A 26,916-nucleotide genomic window follows, 5' to 3' on the forward strand; every position below is an offset into this window, starting at 1 on the left:
TTTTTTACCCAGGCGAATGTCCCGGTGATAGGCCTTAACCGCCGTCTTATAGGTCAGCTTGGCCTCAGTATCATATTTTGCCCGCCAGGCTCTTTCGACCACCTTACACTGCTGCCGCATAGCCGACAGTGCTGCGGTGAACCAAGGAGCGGAGACCCGTTTCGGAGTCAGGCGGGGGGCCAATTCCGGGGCAAGATCGTTTAGCCTGTCTAAAAGCCATGCTTGCAAGGAATCCAGATCCTTCTCCAGGTCGCCTGAGAGGGGGCAGGGGTGATCCAGGGCGGCCTGGGCCAGCATCGCAGGGGTCACTCGACGGTAAGCCCTATGGACTCGACCCTGCTGCTGTGACAGAGAAACAGCCGATTTAACTGTGCCTTTGATCAAAAATTTAGCAAGCAAATGGTCTGACCATAGTACAGGGATAATCTCTATCACCTCAAGGGGGGATGACGAGAAAACCTGGTCAAGAGTATGCCCCTTGTCATGCGTAGGCCCCTGAAGATAAGGGATCAGTCCCAGCGGGGCCATAGCCTCTGAGAGTTTGATAGCGGCTGGGTCCGACGGATCATCCATCCGAAAGTTGAAATCCCCGGCCACGATGCAATGTTCCGCTTTCAGGGCCAGTCCCAGCAAAACGGAGTCGAGATCTTCAAAAAACGTTCCAAGTGGACCAGGCGGTCTATATACCAGTAATCCCTTAACTGATTGGTGCGGAGCCAGAGTGATTGAAAAAGCAAGGGTCTCAGAGCCGCAGAGTATGTTCTCTATTTTCTTGCTGTATAATGCTTTCAGCTATCCGTTCTGACCCATCACATGGTGATCAAGCCCGTATGCGGGTTCCTCCCTGCCCGCAAATCTCCATTCATTGAGTGTGGCCAACTGTGCGGGCTGGTAAAACTTCCTGATGTCTGGGACCACCAGACCTCCCTCATATGCTCCTCATTGTATTTTGTGGAGTGCTAACCTGGAGTTTCCCCCATCCCCCAATAGTTGCCTCACTTCCGAGTCTATCTTGCAAAAGACGTCTAGGGATACCCTATAGGGGGTGTTCTGGAGAACATATAACAGACATGGGAGCACCATCATTTTAAAGATGGCTATCTTCCACATCAATGAAAGTGGAAGATTTCTTCAGTATGAAGCATCACTTTGTAATCTATGTAGCTGGGATAATAGATTCTCATCTATGAATTCTGCCTCGGTTCAAGAGATCACTGTCCCCTCGTTTTTAAATTTGTCTTTAATCTGTAGGTCTTTCCCACTGGTCTGTAGAGTCGGTGTATCTCCGGACAAGACAAACACTAGGGAAGTATCCTAGTTTATCCGATAACCGGAGTAACTCCCAAACAGTTGAAATATATGTTGTAAGTGGTTGATTGTGGATCGGGCATTCGTGACATATAGAATTATGTTGTTGGCGTAAAATGAGATATTTCCTCCCATTCCCCGCCAAAAAGATACCCCTTATAAGCTGATATCCCCTGACCCATGCCGCCAGAGGCTCAAGCACTATGGCAAAAAGCATTGGCGCGAATGGGCATCCCTGCCTCGTGCCCTTATGCAGTGCCACTTGTTTGGACCCTACTCCATTCGCTTTCACTCTTGCTAGGGGGTTTGCATACAGCAAATAACCCCCAGGCATAGAATTTGGGGCCGATGTCAAAATGCTTCAGGGTGACAAATAGGCATTGCCATTCTATTCTGTCAAATGCCATACAGGTGTCCAAGGACAACAGTACCGCACTCTTCTCCTGTTCACCCTTAGTGGTATGTAGCACTCCATACAGGTATCATATTTAGTCTAGTGCTTCAATGGGGCATAAATCCAGATTGATCTGAGTAAATGATGGTGGTTAAAACCCTGTTAAGCCTGGTCACTAGGACTTTGGTCCGGATCTTGCGTTCAGCGTTTAAGAGCAAGATCGGTTTGTAGGAGGTACATTCTACCTGGGGTTTGCCTTGCTGAGGAATCACCACTATACCGGGTAGTCGCTCATCCTCTGGCAAGCTATCCCATTCCAATGTTTCCCTGAACATGCTTAACATATGTGGGGCCACCAGTGCTGCTGCGGTGTCTAATCTCTCTAATCTGTGGTTATATCCCTGTCAAGATCTTCTCGGTCTTCTAGTGTTAAGGTGCATCTCCTGTAGAAGCTCTACACTATCTATTTTCGTTCTTGTCATGGAAGACTTAAATATCTGCTCATAATAATCTGCAAACTCCTTGGCAATTTCTTCTCCTCTCCTACAGTGTTCCCCACTTGGAGTTTTAATCTCTAGTTCCCAGTTCCATTCCCTGTCTCTTTATCCCAACCAGGCCATCAATTTAGTGGCCTTGTCCCCTATTTGTAGATTCTCCTCTGGGACACCCTAACATATTCTCTGGCTTTCCCTTCTGCTATGTCTCGCATCTCTTGTTGCTTAAGGCGGATTAAGTCACTAGTCTGCTGTTTGAAATTTCCAGGTCCTTCAATTGTACTTTCCAATGGGGTAGCTTTCTTTTCAAGTGTTTTGCATTGGAGCTTCTGTTCTTTCTTTTTAGGCCCTACTGGTGATTTTGTCAGATGTACCCCTTGCTCTCTGTATAGCCCCTGTGAAGTTACCTGCCTCAGTGGATTCCAGCAGTAAGTAGTCCAGTCAGGAGAATCCCCTGTGTGGTGCAGAGAAAAAGTTGCACTGCTCCGCCGAGGGATTGTGTTCACGCCAAAGATCAACTAACCCCAAAGCAGCAGCAAATGTCCTCAGGGCGTCTGTACCTATCTCTCTCTCTGATTTTGATATCCTGTCTATATCTGGGTCCATTACTGCATTCCAGGCTCCTCCCAGTATTAGCATTCCTTGTGGGAGTTCTAGGAGCAGTGTACTTAGTTCAGGCATTGTGGTTGCATAAGTGGTACATAAACTGTGCACAAGTTGAGGTCTTTCCCCTCCCACACCCCATTAAATGCAACATATCTGCCTAAGCGGTCCTGCCATATCCTTCTAGGCACAAAGGACTCAGTTGCTTTAACAAGTATCTCCACCCGTGACGCTGTTGTAAACGGGGCATGCCCATTAGGTTTATATCCAAACCTGTTTAGCGCTCTGCAGGTGCTACCTATCAAGTGTGTCTCCTGCAGTAGAACTATATCTGGTTCTTTTCGTCGGATATATTGAATCGCCATTGTATGTTTTATCTTGTTACCAAGTCCATTCACGTTCCAGGTCATGATTCTCATTGCGCGTCTGTCTGGGGTAGTTTGAGTAGTTGCAGTCCATGGGTGTGTGTTAAAGGTCTGTGAAGTTGTCAGATTCATCTAACTGTGGTCCTATTTGATTCTCTTTTGCCCTTTTCGACTGCATTGAGATGTGTTCTTGACCTTTGTCGGTTCCTCATCCCTGCTTCCAATGTGTGTCAACTCTGAACATCTGTTGTGTAAAGGAGTAACATCTCCTAACATACAAACTTTATACCCAAAGCCATAGAACTCCCCCCTCCCTGCTACCCTGCACAGTGGGTCTAAAACTTACCACCCACCAAATTTGCAGCGCGCCTGTCGCCCAAGAACTAAATCACCAAACATCGAGCGGGCGTAAGCCATAGATGTTCCCGCCGGCCCATGTCCCCCAACCCTCTCCTATCTGTTAAACAGTGTACAAGCTCATTTTACTAAATGAGGCTGAGTGCATTAGTTAGGAGAGGAATGTTTAGCCCATATTCTTATCTGTACATCCAGTGTCTTCCCGACCTTCCTTCTCTTGAAGTTCGGATTTGTGTCACTTCTGCAGCACTTTATGAGTCGTCCCTTTGGCGCACTCCCACCCGACCCTGTTTCAACTGTTAATTTCAGTCCTCCTAATTTGCTGGTGAACCAGTTTGTTGAGGGGGCACGCGGTTGGCGTCCATCGCGTTTCAGTCACATTTCCTGGCGTCACACCATTGTCTCTGGGTGTGCCTTGCTGTTTTCCCACAGTTAACCACCCATCCAGCCAGTCCCATGACTCCTCTGGGGCAGGGAACCTCCACACTTTCCCCTCTGTCATCAAACAGACTGTTGACGGGAAGAGCATAGAATATTTAATCTCTTTTGCTCAGAGGTTTTTTTGACCTCCAGAAATGTTTGGCTAGCTTGCTGCACCTTTATGGTAAAGTCGGGGAAAAAGGTGACAACTGTGTTGTCTACTTTGAGCAGTGGGGCACTTTGGGCAGCTTGGAGGATCACATACCTCTCTTGATAGTTGAACATCTGGGTGATAATGGGCCTTGGAGGGGCCTTTGGTCTTGGCCACGTGCCCCGGACTCTGTGGGCTTGTTCCACTGAGAAACAATTAGACAGACCCCTGGGTTGGAGTGACTTTAGAATGATATCCTCCACATACAGGTCTATCGCTTGACCCTCCACCCTCTCTGGGACACCAATAATGCAAGCATTATGGTGGTGGGGCGGCCATCCTGGTCTTCTAGCTTGGCCTACAGCACTTTGGTGGTAGCGGGCAGGTCTTGTACTTTCTTCTGCGGCGCCTTTGTGTCAACTAATAGGTTGTTCATGACTTCCTCAACTTCCTTTACTCGGGTGCCCTGGTTTCGGAAGTCAGCTCCTGGCAGCAAGACCTCTAAAGTCACGGAGTCAATTCTCCCAGCGAGATCCGTTCACACTCCCTATAGGGCCACCATTACATCTTGCAGTGTTGGTTCCACAACCACCGAGGGGGAGGGTGGCCCAGGGTCCGGTTCAGTCTCTGCCACATGTCTCACCCTGATTCCCTCGGAAGTGTATATTTATCTAGTTTCATCGATTGTCTGCTCCATGGCCTGTTGCCTCCCATCAAGGATCGACTATTCTGGGCGTGGATGTTTATTGCCACTAATTCAGAAGCACTTTTCGAAAGAAGAGGCTTAGGAAGACTCCAGACAATGTTCCCCGCCTCCTGCCCAGGTAGGTTCCATATTTCTTATGTCCTGTTGGGGTTCCCGGCTTGAGCTCCCCAGCGACCCCCTCTCTGTCTCCTCAGCAACCCTGCGCTCCTCATTTAGCTGTGGCGCCCTATAATTATTATATGTTCTGAGTTTCTCTCAGAGCAGAGTGTAGTCTAGTCCCTTGTTATTATGGAGACACATGTTAACCTTGTCTGCCCCAGGAGCTGGTGGTTCCCAGGTATAAGTTAGTTATCCTCCAGAAGGTAGACCTCACTCTGCATGCTGTTGTAGAGTCTCACTTCCTTATCTCCTATGTGAGGTACATAGTTATGTCACTGAGTGTATGGCAGGCCTCTCATACAGCACACCATGGAGCCATGATGTACGCCTGTCCCATTACGTCAATCACAGCACTTACAATATCAACCGCACTGTGTTCTAGGGGTGTTTCTAGGCAGCTTTGGGTATGTCCTCACAGCCTTATTCTTTCACACCTGCCTGGGACTTTTGTCTTCCTCACCCTCTCCATCAGGTTTGGGTCCGTCTTCTGTGGCACCCGCTGGCTCAGTAGCCTGCTGTGGGACCTGCTGTCTGCATCCCACTGCAGCCGGCTCGTCGTCCCAGACTTGCACCACAGTTACACCAGCCACACCCTTCCTTTAGGCTGTATTGTGCTAGGCCCAATGGGACTCTCGGATGTTCTCCTGTGCGTTCGGTCAGGCTGGCCCCGCCTCTTGGCTCTGAGTCACTCCATGCAAGGCCGCTGCTTCTGGGCCATTCTCTCCATGGCTGTTGCTCTGTTACGGGCCTGTCTCAGCTTGACGAGGTATCGCTAACCTCAGGAAGTTGTGCTGCTTTCATCTTCCATTACTGTAGTCCTTGCTCCTGATGATTGTCGGATAGAAAGGGGGATTGGCAGGCTCAGCTCAGCGGCACTACTATATGCTGCGGGAAACTTGCGTCACGGCAAGCCAAGCCCCTCATCTTACATTTTAAAGTACGCTTTTACATAGCTTCTACTACACTTGTTTTGGTTTCATGTGTCACTGGATCGAATCGCGTCTTTAATAAGTAAACATGTCATATACTATGATTTTCAAAATAAAATCTTGTATCATCACATGTATATTGTGTAATGTAAGAAATCAGGTTATTGGTTAAGGAGGGTGGGAGACCTACTCAGGCAACAACCACAATCCTTATCAGGGTGAACCACAAAAAGACACTAAATTAACTTGTGGTTCACCATCCGGTAGCTTTGCACAAAGTCGTCACTCTTAACTTAGAGACAATGTGTAAAGTATTTATGCAGCACATGAACAGTAATAAAGTGAAAATGCAGCACAACAGAAATCCCAAACCAATTTAGGTTTAGGCAAGGTCATGGTTTGTTCTGCATCAATTCCAATGAAGCTACCGATCAGTAGCTGTCAGGTGCTGCCATGGGAGATCCTGTGTCTGGTTGCATCATGCAACGTTGGATTTGGTAGGACTCACAGTTAGGCAGGGACAAGTACACTCTGATGCCAGCCAAGAGTCTAAGACCTAGGGGACACCTGTTGGTGACCAAGACTCCAGGCAGCGGTCACCAGCACTCTTCCGGCAGGTCCAGTTGAAGCAGGTCAGGTAGGCAGTTGCAGGGAGCCCTCTGGAGCGTGTTCTACCCCTGAAGCCCAAACTGACACTTGAAGTCACTCAGGTTAGGCTGGGAGGAAGGTAAGCAAGTCTTGTCTTCCTTCTCAGACAACAAGTCAGTCCTCAAACAGCAGGGCAGCCCTCTAGTAGCAGCAGGTCAGTCCTCTGGTGGCAGGGCAGACCTTTTGTAATTTCCACAGGCCCAGGAGTGTACTGATGAGTGGCACGGAAGGTCAAATATTTATAACTGGTGTCAGCCTTTGATGTGGGGGGAATCCCTATGCTGCCACCAACTCTGGTTCTGTAACAGTCTTCCTCTTCTACTGTCAAGGCTCCAAGAAGTCTGGGATGACAAAAGGCTGGTGTCAGAGTCCTTTCTGTGTGCTGGAGGAAAGCTCTCTGAAATGTAACTAGGACTGGGCACAACTGCGCCAGCAGCCATGGTGGCAGGATGGCCCATCCTGTCCACACCTAGTCCCCTTTGTGTCACTGTTTGGGAGGAATACACAATCCCAAACAACAGAGCCATTTACAGTCATGTGACCCAAGACAGTGGCTCAAATAGTTGGGACAAGAAAATTCCAACTTTATAAAAGTGGCATTTTCTGAATTGTGACTTAAAATCCTACTGTATTATTAGAGAAGACTTTACTTATTAATTCATTTAAGTCTAAACAGCACTTGAAAGGACTCTTTTAGGGGTTTCTGTCGGTGTCAGTGCTATAGGACACATGGCTTTACAGGGGCCACTCCTCATTCCTAGGATGTTTTCAGTGCTGATAATCTTGTCGCTGGTGTGCGAGAATTCCCGGGGTGCACAGGGACCTAATAGCACACAGGGGCCCTTCCACCTCCAATGCATCCCTCAGAGCACCTCTTTATTGGAGCACATCGTAGGCAATCTCAGGTTTTTTTTCAAGCAAGGAGTTTTTATAAGAGAGAACAGATAAGGTTGAATGTGGTAGGGCTTGATTGGGTGCCAAGCCATCACCAAAACTGTCAAATGGTGAACTAGGTTTCATGCATTTCAAAACATTCATGTTGATATTTTTCCATTACTGAAAGCAAAGGAACACCCTCTATTATGCAAAACAATGGACTGGAATGTGGCCCAGAGTGATTACAAGTAGCTGGAATTAATTCAAGCATCCTACCCATCACTTGTTTGCTATCTAGAAGGTTAAAATGTGTCAGCACTACAAACAAATCCCATTAAAAGCAAACTACACTCTTCTTAGACATACAGTATGTGCTGCAGACATGCATTTTTGTGTTGTAATGATATATTTGATTGTGATGGTACACTTCATGTAAGTTTGTAGCCTGTGGATATTTTACTATGCACATTTATCAGTCCTGATAGTGCTGTCTCCCACCGGGCAGTAATTGAGTAAATGTTAGAAATTCATACTTCCATAGGACCAGATTTGGGCTAATTTAAATAAAACAGATACAATATGCATAGTTCGTATATTCCACACTACTAAACATATTCTAAATTTCTCAACACATGGCGTCATGTAATGTTGCATACTTTTCACAGTGGACGAGAGGTTCATACATAAAATGTCTTTATCTTAGCACTAGCTTATTGTGGTATGTCTTCAGTAAACTTTCCTTTGCTCATAGTGGAAGATCCAATTAGTGATGCAATCACAATATTTTTTCGAGCTACTACTAATATTTTATATGAACTATCAACTCACTTACCTACTCCAGTTTACCTTTCAGGATACACAACTCATCTATACTGTGGATATTACCAATTTACTAGGTGTCCGTATAAGAATACTACATCTTTCGAAACTTAATATTATGGATTCCTTAGACAGCTGAGGATACAATTTTTGTTTTATTAAAATGGACCAAGCCTTAAAAAAGTTGCATTCAGTTGAAAAACGTGTTGGATGCCAGCTTGTGTGTGTAGGAATTTCCAATCAAGACTTCTGTGAACACTCAGGACACTTTATCAATAGACAAGTCACTACTGAACCAGTCAGAGACGACTCTTCTATACAACTACGTGGACTACATGTCACATAAGCTTCAGTGCCATTGTCAATAGTAATGGGCCCACAATCAAAGTGAACTTTTTGGTGGAAGGGTAGAGGATACCATGAAAGCACTGTGTTCTGTCCAACCTACATATGTGTAACTTGGTTATTTTGACCCCAAAATTGGCGTTTCGGATGTGCAATTTGTAACCATTACTACCAGAAGGCTTTATGTTAAATATATATGTTGTTAAAACGCAAACAATTACAGTGCATGCTTTTACAACACAGTTTTTACATCGCAGCTACCATTACATCGCATGATTTTACAATGCATGCCATTACAACACATTTTTTTAAACTACCATTACATCGCAATCCATTACAATGCATACCATTACAATCCATACCATTACAACACACAATACTTTTAGGGTAAGTGTTGGATAGTATAGGGTGAAAATTGCTATTCCCACTCCAGTGAGTGTAACAGTAGGGTAAGTGTTAAATAGTGTAGGGATAAAAATTACTATTCCCACTCCAGTGAGTGCAACAGTAGGGAAAGTGTTGGATAGTGTAGGGGTAAAATTACTATTCCCATGTACCCACAAAACCCATACCCACCCTAACACAAAACAAAATCCATTACCCACCTTATAATGTGTTGTAATGGCATGTGTTGTAATGGAATGCGTTGTAATGGCATGCGGTGTAGAGACATGCGTTCTAATGGCATGCTTTGTAATGACATGCATTGTAAAGGCAGTTACATTGTAACAGTTGTGTTGTAAAGGTAGTGTGTTGTAATGGCTGTGTTGTAAGGGATGTTTCCCATTTGTATTATCCCATAAAGGACTGGAATCCCTGTCAGTGGATAGCAGGCACTTTTCCCCAAATAAATTGCACAGTAGAAGCCCAACCAATTCTTACCCTGCAGGATATGTCATCCACTGCAACATGATTCCATTACATTGATTTCAAACAAACATTCTTATATTAGACAGACTGTTTCTATTAGTCCACTCTATTCTAAGCATATGATGGCAGTTAAGAAAACACTCTTTGATGAGGTGATCTGACAGCTGCTGATTTGGAGGATTCTAACGTATTCCATCCAACAGATAGCATAACTATCTAATTATTACTTGCCTTTAATACTATTCTAAGAAGAATGACTTTACCACAACAAGCCATCCAGGCGGGTATTGGCTTCTGTTCCTCATCACCCAAGCCTATACCTATTCACACCGTCAAAAGATCTCAAAGAGGACACTTTACAGCAGTAACCGCTATAGAAAAAATGGCAATAAATCTGCCGCTGCAGTGCACTCGCCATTCTATTGCAATACTAAAACTGCACGTCAATCACTCATACTTCCTTTCCACCGTTAAGTGCATTACCCCCAGACAAGATAAAACCACTTAGGTGGTCATACATGCTCTACACCAAAATGCTTCCCACATAGGCACTTTGTAGTGAACATCACAGTTCTATACAGTGACGCTTGGTCTCCATCTGGAAAGATGCTTTGACACCCACAAAGGTGTATGAAGCGTGATATGAATCTTCAAATACTGTATAATATGACAGAACAAATACAGTAGAAGCCTACTTTCCAACCCATACAGAAATTGATTCACCACATAAGTGCATTTCCAAATGTGTTGCCTTTTTGACTGGTTGCTTCATAATGTGTTTATGAATTGTATGCTCATTCTAATCATTTAAATAGGCAATATGCTAAACAATGCATATTTTTATATTTATTAGGTCTGGCACTGACGATCATACATGGTGTCGAGCTTTAACTGAATATGCAAGGGCCTGTGCCCAAGCAGGAAGTCCACTTCACTGGTGGAGAAGACAGGTTCAACAGTGTGGTATGTATTATGTGTTCAGATATTGTTTCACAAAGTGAAGCAAAACAAATTGTCTATTATCACACATTGGAGTTTATTTCACTAGGTGAAGAAAAGCGTTGCTCATGAAAACAGTATTACTTCCTTTTAAACGTTGTAATTGTTCTACTGTTCTGCAGTTCTCATCCAGGCATAGCAGCACGCCCGATATAGTTGTGCTAGCTATATTTTGACTGCATTCCCAGTTGACACATATCATCAATAAATTGCACATAAACATTTGAGTGTTCCCTATTTGAAAATTTACATACATTGATACCTTAATGTGGCAAATTGATCAATATGAGTTGTGAATACTTTAATCTAGAATTTCTGGTAATCAATTAGTAGTGTTAGGTGGATTGAGATCAGATAAGATTGTAGTGTAGTTCCTAGTTTCCCACTAGGCCCTGCGCATTGGAATAACATAAACAGTAGTATCGACGTGGAACTGCGGATATTCCAGGCCTCCACTGACTATGCTAAACTTAATTGGGTTGTGTTACCAACTAGCTCAGAGGTCACTGGAAACTTTCTTCTCTGCATAGGAAGTGATCAGCTTCCTTGGCACAGACAAGAAGGGATTCAGTTTTCCAACAACCGTGCAACATGACAACTTTGCTCCTCAGATCAAGAGTCAATCTCTAGGGTCGTGTGAAACAATAGACACAGATTTCACTCAGTCAGTCTAGTGCAGTTTACTTTCACGGTATGTAGAGAATAGAGAGACGGGCGTGTATCAATAAAGGTTAACATTTATTGAACAGTCTTTCTTCTCGTACAAGAGAAATGTATTGCCACAATTGCAATAACTGTTATTATAAAAAGTACGTACAGTAAGATAAGTATTGCGAAATAGAACTGTAAAAGCATTGATATGGTTTCTTAGCCATACAATGGTTAAAAGTAATAAAACATATATACAGTCATATATACATTAGGCTAACATACTCAACTGGTGCTCCTAACTAAGCCTACCCCAGTGTGCCTGACCTAAGCCTAACACGTGAGAAGGGGAGTAAGTAAGTAGCTTAAGTTAAGTTGGTTTTGCCAAGGTTTGTTTCAAGAATTCTCGTCTAAGGGTTTAGTCAACACCATACCTCTGAATAGAATGATGGAGGATTGGTATCTCCTTCAGGGGTCTCTCTCGATATCCCAGTCACCCGCGAGGGTAAACCGGAAGCGCCGGGACTGGATTTCTCTGCACGAGAAAGGCAGCGGCTTCTCTTCAGCGCGTCGAGGAAGGAGGCGGGGGACAGCGTCCGCGGGCAGCTGGGCTGGATGTCTTCGCAGAGGACGGCTGCTCAGCTCCTCAAGCGTACTGCACCATAGTTCACGCTGTAGCGGCGATAATGGTAATCAGCAGCTTCACCACCACAGGATAGCAGGCTGCAGCGACAGAGTGCTAGTTTTTACCAACACAGGGTCATGCAGGCAGCCAGCATCAGCAACAGTAGCTCTCGCTCATTGCTTACAGCTCACATTGCTTAAGGCAACGTTGGTAATATTTATACCTGACAGGTGCCGGGTTTGACGCAAGTTTGCTGGACATAAGACGTCAATTAAAGATGTCACTAGGAAGTGACAGTTATCAGTTGCTCATTAGAGTTCCATTACTAATCAAAACATAGCAAGCGGGGATTTCCAGGTTTGCTAAGTTTTTATCTTGTTGAAGAACTCGGAGTGTTATCTAGGAATATCAGATAGTGACTGCTGCTCTGTCATTGCACTAATTGGTCGCAAAGGAAGTAGCAGAGAGTCATGCTGGAATGTGGCTCTGTTCGTGTGAGGCCAGAGATGACTTTTCAGAAAATCGCACTTGAACGGTTATGCCAATATAGGGAATAAATGGATTTATAGACGAATAGGGGCATAAGGTAACAGTATCGATCAGGAACCTAGATAAGCACGCAACACCCACTCCACGGGTAATGTCCATCAAAATTACTAAAACTAAGCAATTAGATGCATGTGTAACATTGCCCACCCCAAAATACATAAATGCATTCGAAACAGGCGTACTTGTAATACATGGAATTTAGGTACTGTACGTTTTTTTAAAAGCATAGTAATCATTCAAAAATATTGCATATGAAATCAATGAACGATTATGCATAAAGAATTACACATGAAGTATCTCTGACAGAAGAAATGCGAGATAAATCATCACATAAGAATGCATTGTAATAACATGTGTGCTAGAGGCTGGTGTTATGTTGTTATGTCTCTAGATGTGTTTAGAAATAGAAGTGTGAAGCTTCTGTTCTCTAAGAATAGTTTCTACGTTAAGCAAAGAATTGTTTGTGCCAAAAAAGGGTCAATATTAGAAAAATTGTCCAATTCAAAGAAAATAGATTTCCAAAGCTCGTGGCAGTTTTTGTTGATCAAAACTGAAGGCCGAATTCAGAGTTCATGAGAACGCTGTGTGTCGGAAAGCTTCTAAAAGTTATTGTTTCTCTGTGGGTGAGAACATCGTATCAGACAGGCTCGCAAAGAATTGGTCTACAAAATCAGGTGATAGTTCAACCAAATTAGATAGCGCTGTAACTTGGCAGGTGTGAGAATGATTGCTGTCATCGAAGGCAGGAATGCTCACAGAACGTTGTACCTGGGTGATGTTGCTTTTGTCACTCGCTCCACTGTTACCACTTGGCTGTAGTACAGGAGTCTCCACAAATGCCGTCATCAGGATTGGTAGCCGCTGGGGACAACACAATGCGTGAGCCGTTATTGGACTGAGCAAAGTATCGACGTCCATTGGTATTGCTGATGGAAGTGAAAGACAGATGTCCAACACGCATTCATCGCCGCAAAGCATACACCGTAGCACAGGTAAAATGCAATTTTGCCATATTGGTCTGAATGAAAGGAACCAGGTCATGTTTAGATCTCTCAGCCTGGCCAATCCGAGGACGTCAGTTATCCTGTCCCTGTAGCGCATTGCTAGGATTGTCTCTTCCATTCCCATGGGAGCTATGTCTGAGCCGAGGCTTGCCATAACGAAGCAGGAGGGTCAAAAATAGAATCCCTGCAACGAGTCCCAAAAATAGTGGTATGCCGCCAAAAATGGAGTGCACAAAATTAGGAAAGATTCCCAAAATTGCCTGGAAGGGTGTTAGCAGTCCCACAAAGACTGTCTTAAATATGCCTGGGATGCTTGTTGCACTAGACATGTTAAGGAGTTGGCTGCACATTTCTACGAAATGCACGGGGCAATTTGTTGATAAAAGGTCATGGACTTCAGTAGCCGTCCCTGCGACTAGAAGATCATACGTCTCTTTAGATGACGTTATAGGCACTGTTGTCTGTAAAAGCACAGATTTCATTTTGCTTAATGTATCAATTCGTATAGAATAGAGATTCAGACGAGGCCAGAGGGGAGTCACTATGTCTGGAGGCCCGCTCGGGAACAATGCTTGCATACAGCATTTGACCATGGACGTAACTTGTACTAGATAACTTGTCCCTGGCGCGAGGCCACAACACCTGTGATCCGTTCTAAGAATGTAACTCCCGTTTGCGAGTTGCATAAAGAAGGGCTCTATCTGAGTTGCAGGTGTGACTAGCTGGTGGCATGAAAGGTTGTTTGAATTCCCATCACATGCTCCGTGTAAATTAATACCCTGACACAAAAGTATACCGCTTAGTGAATGTTTACAATTCTCACCACTAAGAAATACATTTTTGTCGCTGTCACTATAGCAAGAATGAGTGTATGGTAATTTCCATATGGATTTTACATATCCTTTACCCAATTGTTCATACTGGCCAGCAGGTATGTACTCAAGGCACTTTTTAAAGCGGAAAGTTGTTATCGGAATTGTGATAATTCCGTGTATTATCCATTCAATGACAGGACTCTCTGACATTGTCAATGGTAATCTCTCGAGTCTTTCGATGCTCAGGATTGTATAGTCTGCTCCTTTCTGTGCCAAACTGATCTGTTTATCAGTAAGGTTAAAACTGGAAAATAATGACGTTGTGTTGATTAAACGCCAAGGCACATAGCCTGAACGAAGATTTTGCAGCGTCCAGCCTAGTTCTATAATAGAGCGTAACTGAGACTGGCCATGTTGTAACATCAGCAAATCTCTGTCTATCACATCAAAGGCAGAGGATACAATATTGTCCAAAGAATATATTCTGGAAGACAGAGTCGTTAACCCATTGTCTACCACAGAAAGTGATTTCTCCAAATTAATACGATCAATTTCTCGTATCTTTTCAGCAGTTTCAATTTGCTTTACTTTCCAAGCCTCGTTGTAAGCAGCATAGATACTGGTCGCTATAAAACGCTTTTGACGCTGTTTGCGTGGTCCAAGAATGAAATCGCGCAAATCAGCACCATCTTTTAATAAAGACAAGTGTTGCTTAATTTCAGCCAGTGTGGATGTAGTTAGCCATTCTAGGCAGAGTTTCCCTACACTGTATGTTGTTATAATCCCTGGATGTTGTCTCTGGGAGTATCTAGAGTCTAATCTGGTCATTTTGAAACCCTGTGTTTTATTCAGGAATCTATCTTGACAGCTATTTGTGTCTGTAGGCCAGATTAACCACTTTTTCCAATCAGGATGTGTTCTGTTGAAATGTAAAATTTGTGACACGTCTAACTCAATATCTGTGGTTGCATTCTCAGCTATTGGCTTTGGTATAGACGGTGTTTTAAGTTCTTTGTTCTTAGCTAGGCCAAGACAAGATGTTTGGTGTATAGTGTCATTTAAAAATAACATTTGTTCTGGTATCATGCAGGTTCTAAATAGTGCTTCAATGCCTTGCACCTGCCAATCTTTTGTACCCCAAATTGTTTTCGTTTCAATATTATTTTTCCAATAATCAAAACCAAATGTCATCATTTTGTCATAAAATGCTTCTGAATATATCAATTTAGAATTTGTCAGCATTGTTTTCATTCCTGTTTTCTCTAACAGTTTATAATAAAACGTTTCTGCATCACTGGTGTTAAACCCTGAGAAGTATTTAAATCTCTCAAAGAATGCTTTAGAACTGCTTTTAGGTGGTGTAGAACAATGTTCCCATTGATTATACATAAAAACATTTCTAGGCTGTGCAGATTTATGCAAGTAATGATCCCCATAGTGGGTGTAACAGAATAATTGCTCATAACTAGATGAACCTTGTAAATAATCATGATCTGTGAATCTAGCTGACATTACTAAATCAGACATCATGTCATTAATACTGTTAAAGTCCCAATCATCAGAGAATGTACTTGGTGTCACAAAGTCACTTAAGGAAACCTTTAGTTGATGAGGATACTTCAGGATTTCGACCGGACCATATATCTCATAGTCTGTTTTCTCCCATACTACCCCACCAGGTATTGGAAATGCTGTGACATTTACTGTTGACAGTTCTCTTTTCTTCACGTGGGATGATCTGTGTGGTTTCAGGACTAGGTTGATGTTCTGACTTGCTGTGTCCATTGTAATATATTTTCCTTCAATTAATTTTCCCAAACACAGTACCATGATGAGCCAAAGCAGGAGGAAAAATACACCTAGACCGAACCAGAACTCTAGCCAAGGGGAAACAAGGTAGATTTTCTTCAGTTGATGAAAGAGTTCCGTTGCTTTTACTTTAAAACACTTTTTTGTTTCTGGCATCACTTCGGGATCGTTTTGATCTTCAGAGAAGTTGTCGAAGTTGATGAAATAACCAGAGGCAGTTCTGTCAATTGATGGGATTGTTCTTTCAATCTGTCTCTCGGTAGCACTTTCTGATGCCACATTATTGTAGACTGGTGTTGTTTTTTGACGAACTGTTTCAATCTGTGTTTCAAGAGGCACGAGTTCCATGGCATTATTGCATAGTCCTTCATTGTGCACTGCAGGCTGATCGAATGTGATTAGTCTTTCATGTGAACCTCTTGGATTGTTGCAAGTTTGGGTATTCTGTTGTTTCTTGGGAGCCCACTGGGCCTACTGTTGATTATAGGCCACATGCTTGTGGTTTTACCAGATCGATAGACACGACTCTGTTCTCCTTTTTACCAGCAAGGGGCGGTAGCACAACTGATCTTGTTCCGGTGACTGCTAAGACAGGTACTGCTTTTCTGTAAGAAGGCCCAAATTCCTTCTTAACCGCGATCTTTTCTCTGACTAGATCCCCAATCTTTGGAATCCAGACAGGCCTTGCTGGGGCTGTTGCGGGTGGTGCCTCGTCAGTGGTACTTGGCTGTTGCTTTAACTTTATGTTGCTTAATGATTTTCTTGTTTCATTCAGTTCCTGTAAAACAGCCAAACGGTCTTTTACATCAAAGTTCTTTTTTTCTTCTTGTACCACTGACATCTGACTATCGAGGTCCTGAACGTTCATTCTAATTCCGAACAATAGTTCGTATGGGCTGAAACCTTTTAGAGAATTTCTTGGCATGTTGTTAAGACTAGTCTGGACACTTATTAAATGTTTGACCCACCCAGCGCCTGAACCTAATACCTTCGCTGTTATAGATTGCTTTATGTCACGTTTTTTTCTTTCTACCACACTATTCCCTTCGGGATGCGACGGACAAGAATACCGCAACCCAATTCCCATGCTGGCCATGGCCTCCTTATAGGCTCGAGAGCTGAAAGCAGGACCCTGGTCAGAATGGAACGTGGTAATTGCGTATGTGCCGATAAAGACTCGCAAATCTTTTATAACAGTTCTAGGCATCAGCCGAGTGCTGGGGGACTCATTTTTAAAAAGTGCTTTTCGTCTTAACTAATTAATAGGACGCAGGTTGGGGTGCAGGCAGCGTTACGCTCTTTCTGACTGGTAGCCGGTAGCAAGGTTCGCTACTGCGATCCCTATTGCAGTTTTCACAGTTGTTTGCATATATTTGGTGTTCTACACTCATTCCCGGCCACCAGTATACTGATTGTAATTCAGTCAGAGAAACCTTAATTGTTTGGTGTCTCAGACCCAAACCCATATGTGCGTCTGCTATTAAAAATATTCTCCTGTTCATGTTTGGAATTACTCTATCCCCCACTCCAGGGATTCGAGCAAAAGGAACGGAGTTTGCATCGATTATGTATGCATAATTGAGTGGATAGTTTACGGGTAGTGCTGCACAGTCGCCTTTTACGGTCGTTTTTACTGCCAGCATGGTTTCCCCGTCTATGTATTTATCTGTACGCTTTTTTGCGGCTACGGAAGCCGGGTTAGTTGCTTCCGCGGTGGCTGTATTAGCCAATGAATTCCCTACAACGTGAACGCCATCACGTTGAAGACTCTGTGCGTGAATCACGTGAGTCTTTTGTAGTTCTTTACTTAAAAGAGCTACCTCGTTCCAGAGCAATTTATGCTTTATTGTGGCACCTGTGCCATCTTTGTAGTCGTTTTTGATCCAACTCTGCAGTTTATTGTTGTAAGAATTGACGCAAAAATGAGAATCACACACTATAAGTGTGGGGAATTCGCGTTCTGCATTTTCGAGCGCCATCTTTAAACATCTGATTTCAGTTCTTTGAGCCGAACAGTACTTTACTGATTCAGTTTTTGTTATTTTCGGTTTGATTTTACCGCACAGCCAACCACATTTAATGATCGCACATGCTGCATCGTAGGATTTTCTCTCTACGTTGAAATGCTGTACAGAGCTATCTGTATAGATTATACAGGCATATAGTGGGAGAGGCAGAATTTCGATTGGCAGAGGATATTCTTCTTCATACTCTAAATCATTCAGTTCTTCGTATTGCGGGGCGAAATAGTATTTCACGTCTTCCGCTCCTAGAGAATCTATGCACTGTATCCATTTCGGATCCAGTGACACTGTAGGCAGGTTTACTGGGCTGAATAGCGCTTCGAAGGCGGATTCCGCTGTGAGGATGTTAATCCTTTTGCCGTGTGCTAGTTCTCGTTCATTTGCTAGTGCGATTTGCACTGCGTTCACAGTTCTTTCTGTGTGACTGAATGTTTTTTCTGCTTGTGTGTACAAGTGAGATTTAATTGAAATTGGTACCTTTTCTCCCTCATTAGAGGTTAGGTATGTGAATCCGCATCTTCCTGGGATGACTCGGATTACAAGATCGATCGTGTTGTCACGTGTATCTAATTTTGTTTTTGCTAACATGTCTGTTTGCAGTGATCTCAAAATTTCTGTGTGTTTTTGAGTCCAATTGATTTGTTTAAAATCAGGTTTAATTAGTTCGTAGAGAGGTTTAACCCTCTCTGCGTAATTCAGGATGTAAGTTCTTCCGAAATTCAGAAAACCTAGTATTGATTGTAAATTCTTCAGCGTTTTTGGAGCTTGGAGTACAGCGCACTTCTCTAAGAAGTTGTCCGCTAGGCTTTTCCCTTCACTTGATAATTCGTACCCTAAAAACAGTACTGTCAGATGGGCAATTCGGGACTTTTTAAAGTTGAATTTGTAACCCTCTGCTGCGAACCCAAGTATAATGGTGTTCACTCTCTTCAAGTGAGTATCCAAGTCGTCGTCTGTGAGATAGATATCATCTACGTAAGATAATGCCTCATCATCATAGATTTGTAGTAACTCTGTTACCCTAGCTGAGAATAGTCCTGGGCTGTTCTTGAACCCCTGTGGGAGTCGACAGAATTTTTTCTGCGACCCAAATGCGGAGAAAGCGGTCAAATATCTGCTTTCTGGTGCAATGTTTTGACAAAAGAAACCGTTAGATATGTCTAATGTCGTTTTATATTTTTTCCTAACTATATTATTCATTAGGGCTGCACTATGCGAGTTTTGTACTGCAAAAGTTTTGCAACATGTATTAAGATGTCTGTAGTCCAAAACTAGACGATATGAATTGTCTGGCTTGGAGACAGGAAACAAAGGATTGTTCATTTGAGAGGTGCATGTTTCAATCACCCCCTGGTATTCAAGTTGATCTAAGATCTCCCTGACCTGTTTTTTAGCTTCTTGCTTTATGGGATACTGCCGTTGGGCAGTTGGTTCACTTTTTAGCTGGATTTTGTGAGGAGGAGAGTCCTCATCCCATCCTACATGATTTTTATACAATGCAGGTGCCTGGGCTACTGCCCATTTCCTTGCATATGTGTATTTTTTGTGAATCGGTATGTGATTCAAGAAGGCAGGCATAATCACTTCTTCGCCACGAGGGCACTCCCTGACAAACTCCGGGGGCCAATCTTTTTCAGCTAACAGAATATCATAGCCTTTTGAGAGCTTATCCCAAAATAGACCCTTAATTTTCCTAGTCTTATCACCCTCTATACGCAATGTTATTTCGTATATTTTATGGGGCTCGCTAAGTCTGGTGTCGGCAGTTTCAACCTGAATGTATTCATTCGTGTCCACTGTCTCCAGATGACTCATCAAGATCTTGCGCGCTATACTGATTTCTGCTGCACTGTCCAACATTGTCAATGCCCACTCCCCGTTTTTTAACTGTGTCCTCAGTATTCTCGGCATGGTTGATTACTCTAATACTGGCTACCTTCTTTTTAGGAAATTGAGATTTTTTACTCTGAGCAGGTTCCTTGTCTTTGGACTTGGTGTGCTCTCCTGGGTCTGACCGTCCTCTTCTTTCCGAATTCTGTGGAAGAGATCGAGAGGTACGGTTATCAATACTTTGATATCTATCAGGTTTTTTCAGATTATCCCTATTTCTAAGGTTATATCTTTTCTCAGAGGGCTCCCGTTGGGGAGACTGGCGTTCTCGAGTCGGAGTTCTTTCCCTCCGTCGAGGAGACCTTCCTCTGGACTGGAAAACTTTTTCCTTGGGAGTGGATTGTTTATTTCCATCCCAGCTCTTTTTAGGAGTGTTTAAATTATTTTTAATAAATAATTTTTCAGGATTTTCGAGCAGTTGGGGCTTAACTGGTTTTCCACCCAAGCTGTCTCTACCTAATTCTTCATAGCATTTTTCTATGATTTTTGCAAGCTCAACAGGATCTTTTATATCTGTTTCCCTCAACTTCTGGCGAATCGCCACAGATGCTGCTTCTCCTTTTATGTTGGCTAATAATATAGCCGTGACCTGCTTGAAGTCTTTCAGTAATTTCATACCCAGATTTAAAGCGGGCTCTGGACCGAATTCATTTTGAATCTGTTTTAGCACTTCTGGTATTACCGCCATAGACGGAACACCGTGCGTTTTTGTGTAAATGGAAGCAAAGACTGTACCCCAAGTGTCACAGTCCTCCACGTGTGGTGCGATTCCCATAGGAAGGCAGATGGTCAAGATTCTGTGTTTCTCTATAGGGGTAGTATCAGGAAATACTGCCTCTATTTGAGTGATTTTCTGGGCTAACCAGAAAGGAATTTGTTCCCGTTTTACGGGTGTTTTACCAAGACATGACTGTATGTTCTGTGGTGTAATTTTATTTGTGTTCCCCTGATGAGGGGTCAGCTGGTGTGAATTAACAGCTGGCTGGACTGTTGCAGTCCGCATTACATATTGGACTAATTGCCTATGTATTTTTATTAATGTGTTTAGCTGTGCTAACAGCTCTTCTCTTGACATTCTTGCAATGTCAGGATGTGGTGTGTAGCTGGCTAGAACCGGCCACGTTGCTCCTGGTCTCCCTAGAGGACCGAGCCTAGTTATGTGATTATTGTGTTTTAGGGCGCCATTAAACCAGAGCAGGTGCTCTTGAAATTTAAGTGGAATTTCAATCTCCTCGAAAGGAGCGTACTCTTCCGGAGGTTTCTCTATTTTGTAATAGTGAAACTCTTGTGTTCTAGCGTTTGCCGCTGGAAAGTTTATCCATGAATAGAATACCTCTGTCTGCCGATACTCGTGAGCCTCTATCACGAAAATTACTGTACCACCTTGAGGTGTCAGTCCGTTTTCTATAAGTTTTAAAGTTATAGATTTTCTTAACTGGACCGGGATGATAATAGCATCCGGGTCTGCTTCTAGGAGACTCGTGTCTTCCTCCATTAGCTGGGATGCCAGTCTAACTGCTTCCCTTTCTTCTTCACTGTCTGTCATTTTTAGAAACGCAGGCTTTTCAGAGTAGGTCTCCAAGGAGACAAAGATTAGATGCACAATATTTTGGAACACTGTATCCTTCAACGTTGAATAAACCGGAGCTTTACATAGGAATCTCTTCCTACTAAGGTCGGGCGGATTTTAACCTTTCACCCACTCCAGACGTCTATTGGAGTTTTTACGGGAGAGAGGGGTCTGTGAAATATGCACGACTGAGTTACTCTACAAGTCTTGCGTTAGTTTATCGCCTTACCAAACGTTTGGGCGCCATGTAGTGTAGTTCCTAGTTTCCCACTAGGCCCTGCGCATTGGAATAACATAAACAGTAGTATCGACGTGGAACTGCGGATATTCCAGGCCTCCACTGACTATGCTAAACTTAATTGGGTTGTGTTACCAACTAGCTCAGAGGTCACTGGAAACTTTCTTCTCTGCATAGAAAGTGATCAGCTTCCTTGGCACAGACAAGAAGGGATTCAGTTTTCCAACAACCGTGCAACATGACAACTTTGCTCCTCAGATCAAGAGTCAATCTCTAGGGTCGTGTGAAACAATAGACACAGATTTCACTCAGTCAGTCTAGTGCAGTTTACTTTCACGGTATGTAGAGAATAGAGAGACGGGCGTGTATCAATAAAGGTTAACATTTATTGAACAGTCTTTCTTCTCGTACAAGAGAAATGTATTGCCACAATTGCAATAACTGTTATTATAAAAAGTACGTACAGTAAGATAAGTATTGCGAAATAGAACTGTAAAAGATTGATATGGTTTATTAGCTTAAGTTAAGTTGGTTTTGCCAAGGTTTGTTTCAAGAATTCTCGTCTAAGGGTTTAGTCAACACCATACCTCTGAATAGAATGATGGAGGATTGGTATCTCCTTCAGGGGTCTCTCTCGATATCCCAGTCACCCGCGAGGGTAAACCGGAAGCGCCGGGACTGGATTTCTCTGCACGAGAAAGGCAGCGGCTTCTCTTCAGCGCGTCGAGGAAGGAGGCGGGGGACAGCGTCCGCGGGCAGCTGGGCTGGATGTCTTCGCAGAGGACGGCTGCTTAGCTCCTCAAGCGTACTGCACCATAGTTCGCGCTGTAGCGGCGATAATGGTAATCAGCAGCTTCACCACCACAGGATAGCAGGCTGCAGCGACAGAGTGCTAGTTTGTACCAACACAGGGTCATGCAGGCAGCCAGCATCAGCAACAGTAGCTCTCGCTCATTGCTTACAGCTCACATTGCTTAAGGCAACGTTGGTAATATTTATACCTGACAGGTGCCGGGTTTGACGCAAGTTTGCTGGACATAAGACGTCAATTAAAGATGTCACTAGGAAGTGACAGTTATCAGTTGCTCATTAGAGTTCCATTACTAATCAAAACATAGCAAGCGGGGATTTCCAGGTTTGCTAAGTTTTTATCTTGTTGAAGAACTCGGAGTGTTATCTAGGAATATCAGATAGTGACTGCTGCTCTGTCATTGCACTAATTGGTCGCAAAGGAAGTAGCAGAGAGTCATGCTGGAATGTGGCTCTGTTCGTGTGAGGCCAGAGATGACTTTTCAGAAAATCGCACTTGAACGGTTATGCCAATATAGGGAATAAATGGATTTATAGCCGAATAGGGGCATAAGGTCACAGTATCGATCAGGAACCTAGATAAGCACGCAACAAGATTAAGGTAATTTGGTTCAGATTCAAAACCATAAAAATAACAAAAAATCATCCACAGAAGAGAACAATTACATTTCATTAATACAGCACATTTAAAATTACCAAAATAAGGACATACATAGATATCAGTGTGAAATTCATAATAGGGCTTGTGATTAAAATCATTTCCGTTACAGAGTAATAGTGGTGTAATATAGACAGCAGGTTCAAATGAATTGCTATCATATCATGTAATCAACTTGTTCCTTAATTTAGCTGCCTTAATATAAAAACTTCCTGCCATCATATTAGCTGTCCACTTTTCCCATAGTATAGCTCCTACCTAGCTCCTACCTATATAAACTTCTCTACAGGATAACACGATATAATATGTGATGTCATCAGCAGTGCATTGCGGGCGCGCGAGTTATAGTTATAGTTAGCTGAAGTAACTATAACGGGGGAATTTCATTGGTTTTATATGAGTAAAATGTCCAGTGAACTATAACATGTGTCAAACCTATGTTTTTTTCTGTGAATTTCATAGGTTTTGTAAATGCTACTTCCTAACTATAACGTGTGTAAAACCTTTGGTTTTTTCAGTGAATTTCATAGGTTTTTTGAATGCTACTTCCTAACTATAACGGGTTTAAAACCTATGGTTTTTTCAGTGAATTTCATAGGTTTTTTAAATGCTACTTCCTAACTATAACGTGTTTAAAACCTATGTTTTTTTCAGTGAATATATATATATATATATATATATATATATATATATATATATATATATATATATATATATATATATATATATATATAACATTTCTATGGCAAAATGAAACCCCTCATTTTGTTTCTTTTCAAATTAAATGTATTAAGTGTTACCACTTTATTCCAATCAAGATGACTTCAGGTGTGCCATACTTTTGTCATGAGTAAGACTGTTAGCGTTCTAGTTGTTCTTAGAAGACTCTGGGACATTCTGTCATTGGGCTATAGTTGGGCTACATCTGGCTGATATTTGGGCTACATTTGGGCTTTTTTGTCTCTAGTGGCCATCTTGGGAAATTGCATATCAGAATTTTTTTAATGAAATATAAGAGGATTTGAGAAGTCACTCAAAATGTGCCCTAATTTTTCTTTCTTCAGCACTAATCATAATTTCTATGGCAAAATGAACCCCCTCATTTTGTTCCTTTGCAAATTAAATGTTTTAAGTGTTAACACTTTATTCCAATCAAGATGACTTCAGGTGTGCCATACTTTTGTCATAAGTAAGACTGTTAGCGCTCTAGTTGTTCTTTAGAACACTCTGGGACATTCTGTCATTGGGCTATAGTTGGGCTACACCTGGCTGATATTTGGGCTACATTTGTTTTTTTTTGTCTCTGGTGGCCATCATTGGGCTACATTGGGCTACATTGGGCTACATTTGGGCTCTAACATATATATAGCCCAATGTAGCCCAATATATATTTTTTCAAAGTTAATTTTCTCAGCAACTACTGAACAGATTTACACCATTCAAAGAAAAGCGTAATCTGCGAGCCGGACTCTACCTTTCTACCAAATTTCTTATAAATCCATTCAGCCGTTCGAGCTGTAGCCGTGTCTAAACGTCCTATGGAAAATAACATGGGGAAAACACGTTTTGGGACCCCCCTTTTATCTCAGCCCCCACTTGACGAATCCCCCCCAAACTTTCAGGGAAGGAGCGGAGCGGAGCAGGCCATCTTCTTTGAGAAATTCGCAAAGATTCGTCCACCGGCGCCAAAGTTATTCTCAATAGAATGTTGCTGATTTCCTATGGAAACTAGGTCCTAACTACTGTCATTGGGCTATAGTTGGGCTACATCTGGTTGATATTTGGGCTGCATTTGGGCTCTTTTGTCTCTGGTGGCCATCTTGGGAGACTGCATATCAGAATTTTTTTAATGAAATATAAGAGGATTTGAGAAGTCACTCAAAATGTGCCCTCATTTTTCTTTCTTCAGCACTAATCATATTTTCTATGGCAAAATGAACCCCCTCATTTTGTTCCTTTGCAAATTAAATGTTTTAAGTGTTAACACTTTATTCCAATCAAGATGACTTCAGGTGTGCCATACTTTTGTCATAAAAAGTAAGACTGTTAGCACTCTAGTTGTTCTTTAGAACAATCTGGGACATTCTGTCATTGGGCTATAGTTGGGCTACATCTGGCTGATATTTTGGCTACATTTGTTTTTTTTATCTCTGGTGGCCATCTTTGGGCTACATTGGGCTACATTGGGCTACATTTGGGCTCTAACATATATATAGCCCAATATATATTTTTTCAAAGTTAATTTTCTCAGCAACTACTGAACAGATTTACACCATTCAAAGAAAAGCATAATCTGCGAGCCGGACTCTAACTTTCTACCAAATTTCTTATAAATCCATTCAGCCGTTCGAGCTGTAGCCGTGTCTAAACGTCCTATGGAAAATAATATGGGGAAAACACGTTTTGGGACCCCCCTTGTATCTCAGCGCCCACTTGATGAATCCCCCCCAAACTTTCAGGGAAGGAGCGGAGCGGAGCAGGCCATCTTCTTTGAGAAATTCGCAAAGATTCGTCCACCGGCGCCAAAGTTATTCTCAATAGAATGTTGCGGATTTCCTATGGAAACTAGGTCCTAACTATAACTACCTACTGGCGACCGCCAGTAGGTTATATATATATATATATATATATATATATATATATATATATATATATATATATATATATATATATATATATATATATATATATATATATATATATATATATATTCACAGAAAAAACCATAGGTTATAGTGGATATATAGTTAGGAATTTGCATTTACAAAACCTTGAAAATTCAATGAAAAAACCATAGGTTATAGGCCATATATAGTTAGGAATTAGCATTTACAAAACCTTATTTTACTCGCATAAAACCATTGAAATTCCATATATAGTTAGCTAACTATAAGCGCTAACTATATATCGCGCACACGCAATCCACTGCTGATGATGTCACATATTACATCATTCATGACATGGTCAGTGACATCACTGATGACATCACTGATCACAACATCCAGTGATTGTATGTGTCTGTAAAGTTTAAATATGTTTCACATATTGAAGAATGAGTGGATGTATAAGTGTCTGAATGAAGAATTTAGTAGGTGCATGACTGACTGTATGAGTGAGTGATTAAATGTGTCTCACTGAGTACATGGGTTAGTGACTAAACTGTCTTAATTCGTGCATCAGTATGTTTGATGTTGTGTAAGCTGCTGCATGTGTTGATCAGTAGCTATAAGAGTGGCCATATGGGTTATTGATTGGTTGCCCAAATATTTGAATGAGAGGCTGAGTGTGTGTGTGGGTGGCTGGGAGGTGCGTGACTCTGTGCATAGATGTGTAAGCAGTTGATTTACTAGGAGTATGAGTTCAAGAGTGCATGTGGAAACAGCTATATGGGCGGTTGACTGTGCATGGGTGTGTTGGTGAGTGAATGGATTTCTCATTGCTACATGTGCAAGTAAGTACGTATGTAAAACACAATACATGTGAGAGTTGAGATATATAAATAACTGAACATAAGAGCCAGTGAATGTGTGAGTGGCTGTATCGATCACTGTGAGCTTGTATCAGGGATTATATAAGAGAGTAAATATGTGTTATTATATGTTTGAATAAGTAAGATGTGTATAACTGTATAGTTGAGGAAATGGAGGTGTGATTGATTCTTTGCATGACTGACTAGGTGTGTGAGTAACTCCATGAATGAGTGACAGTCTGTGAGTGTCTGTTTATACTGAGTGTATGTAAGGTTATATTAGAGTCTGAAGAGGTTCATTGTATTATCACATGAGTGATGTGATCAGTGATGACAAATGAGATGTCATCAGTGATGTCATTTG

General features: G+C 42.4%; 1 protein-coding gene across 1 annotated transcript in view; it reads left to right on the forward strand.

Moving 5' to 3' along the window:
• OTOG (otogelin) overlaps window positions 1-26,916 on the forward strand; it is a 1,187,449-nt gene that overhangs the window by 254,699 nt on the left and 905,834 nt on the right. Inside the window, exon 9 of the mRNA XM_086954148.1 lies at window positions 10,298-10,407. Coding sequence (XP_086810274.1) covers window positions 10,298-10,407 — 110 coding nt within the window. The remainder of the gene's footprint in view (window positions 1-10,297; window positions 10,408-26,916) is intronic.

This window comes from Lissotriton vulgaris, chromosome 2_1, assembly GCF_964263255.1.
Source record: "Lissotriton vulgaris chromosome 2_1, aLisVul1.2, whole genome shotgun sequence".
Lineage (NCBI taxonomy): Eukaryota > Metazoa > Chordata > Amphibia > Caudata > Salamandridae > Lissotriton > Lissotriton vulgaris.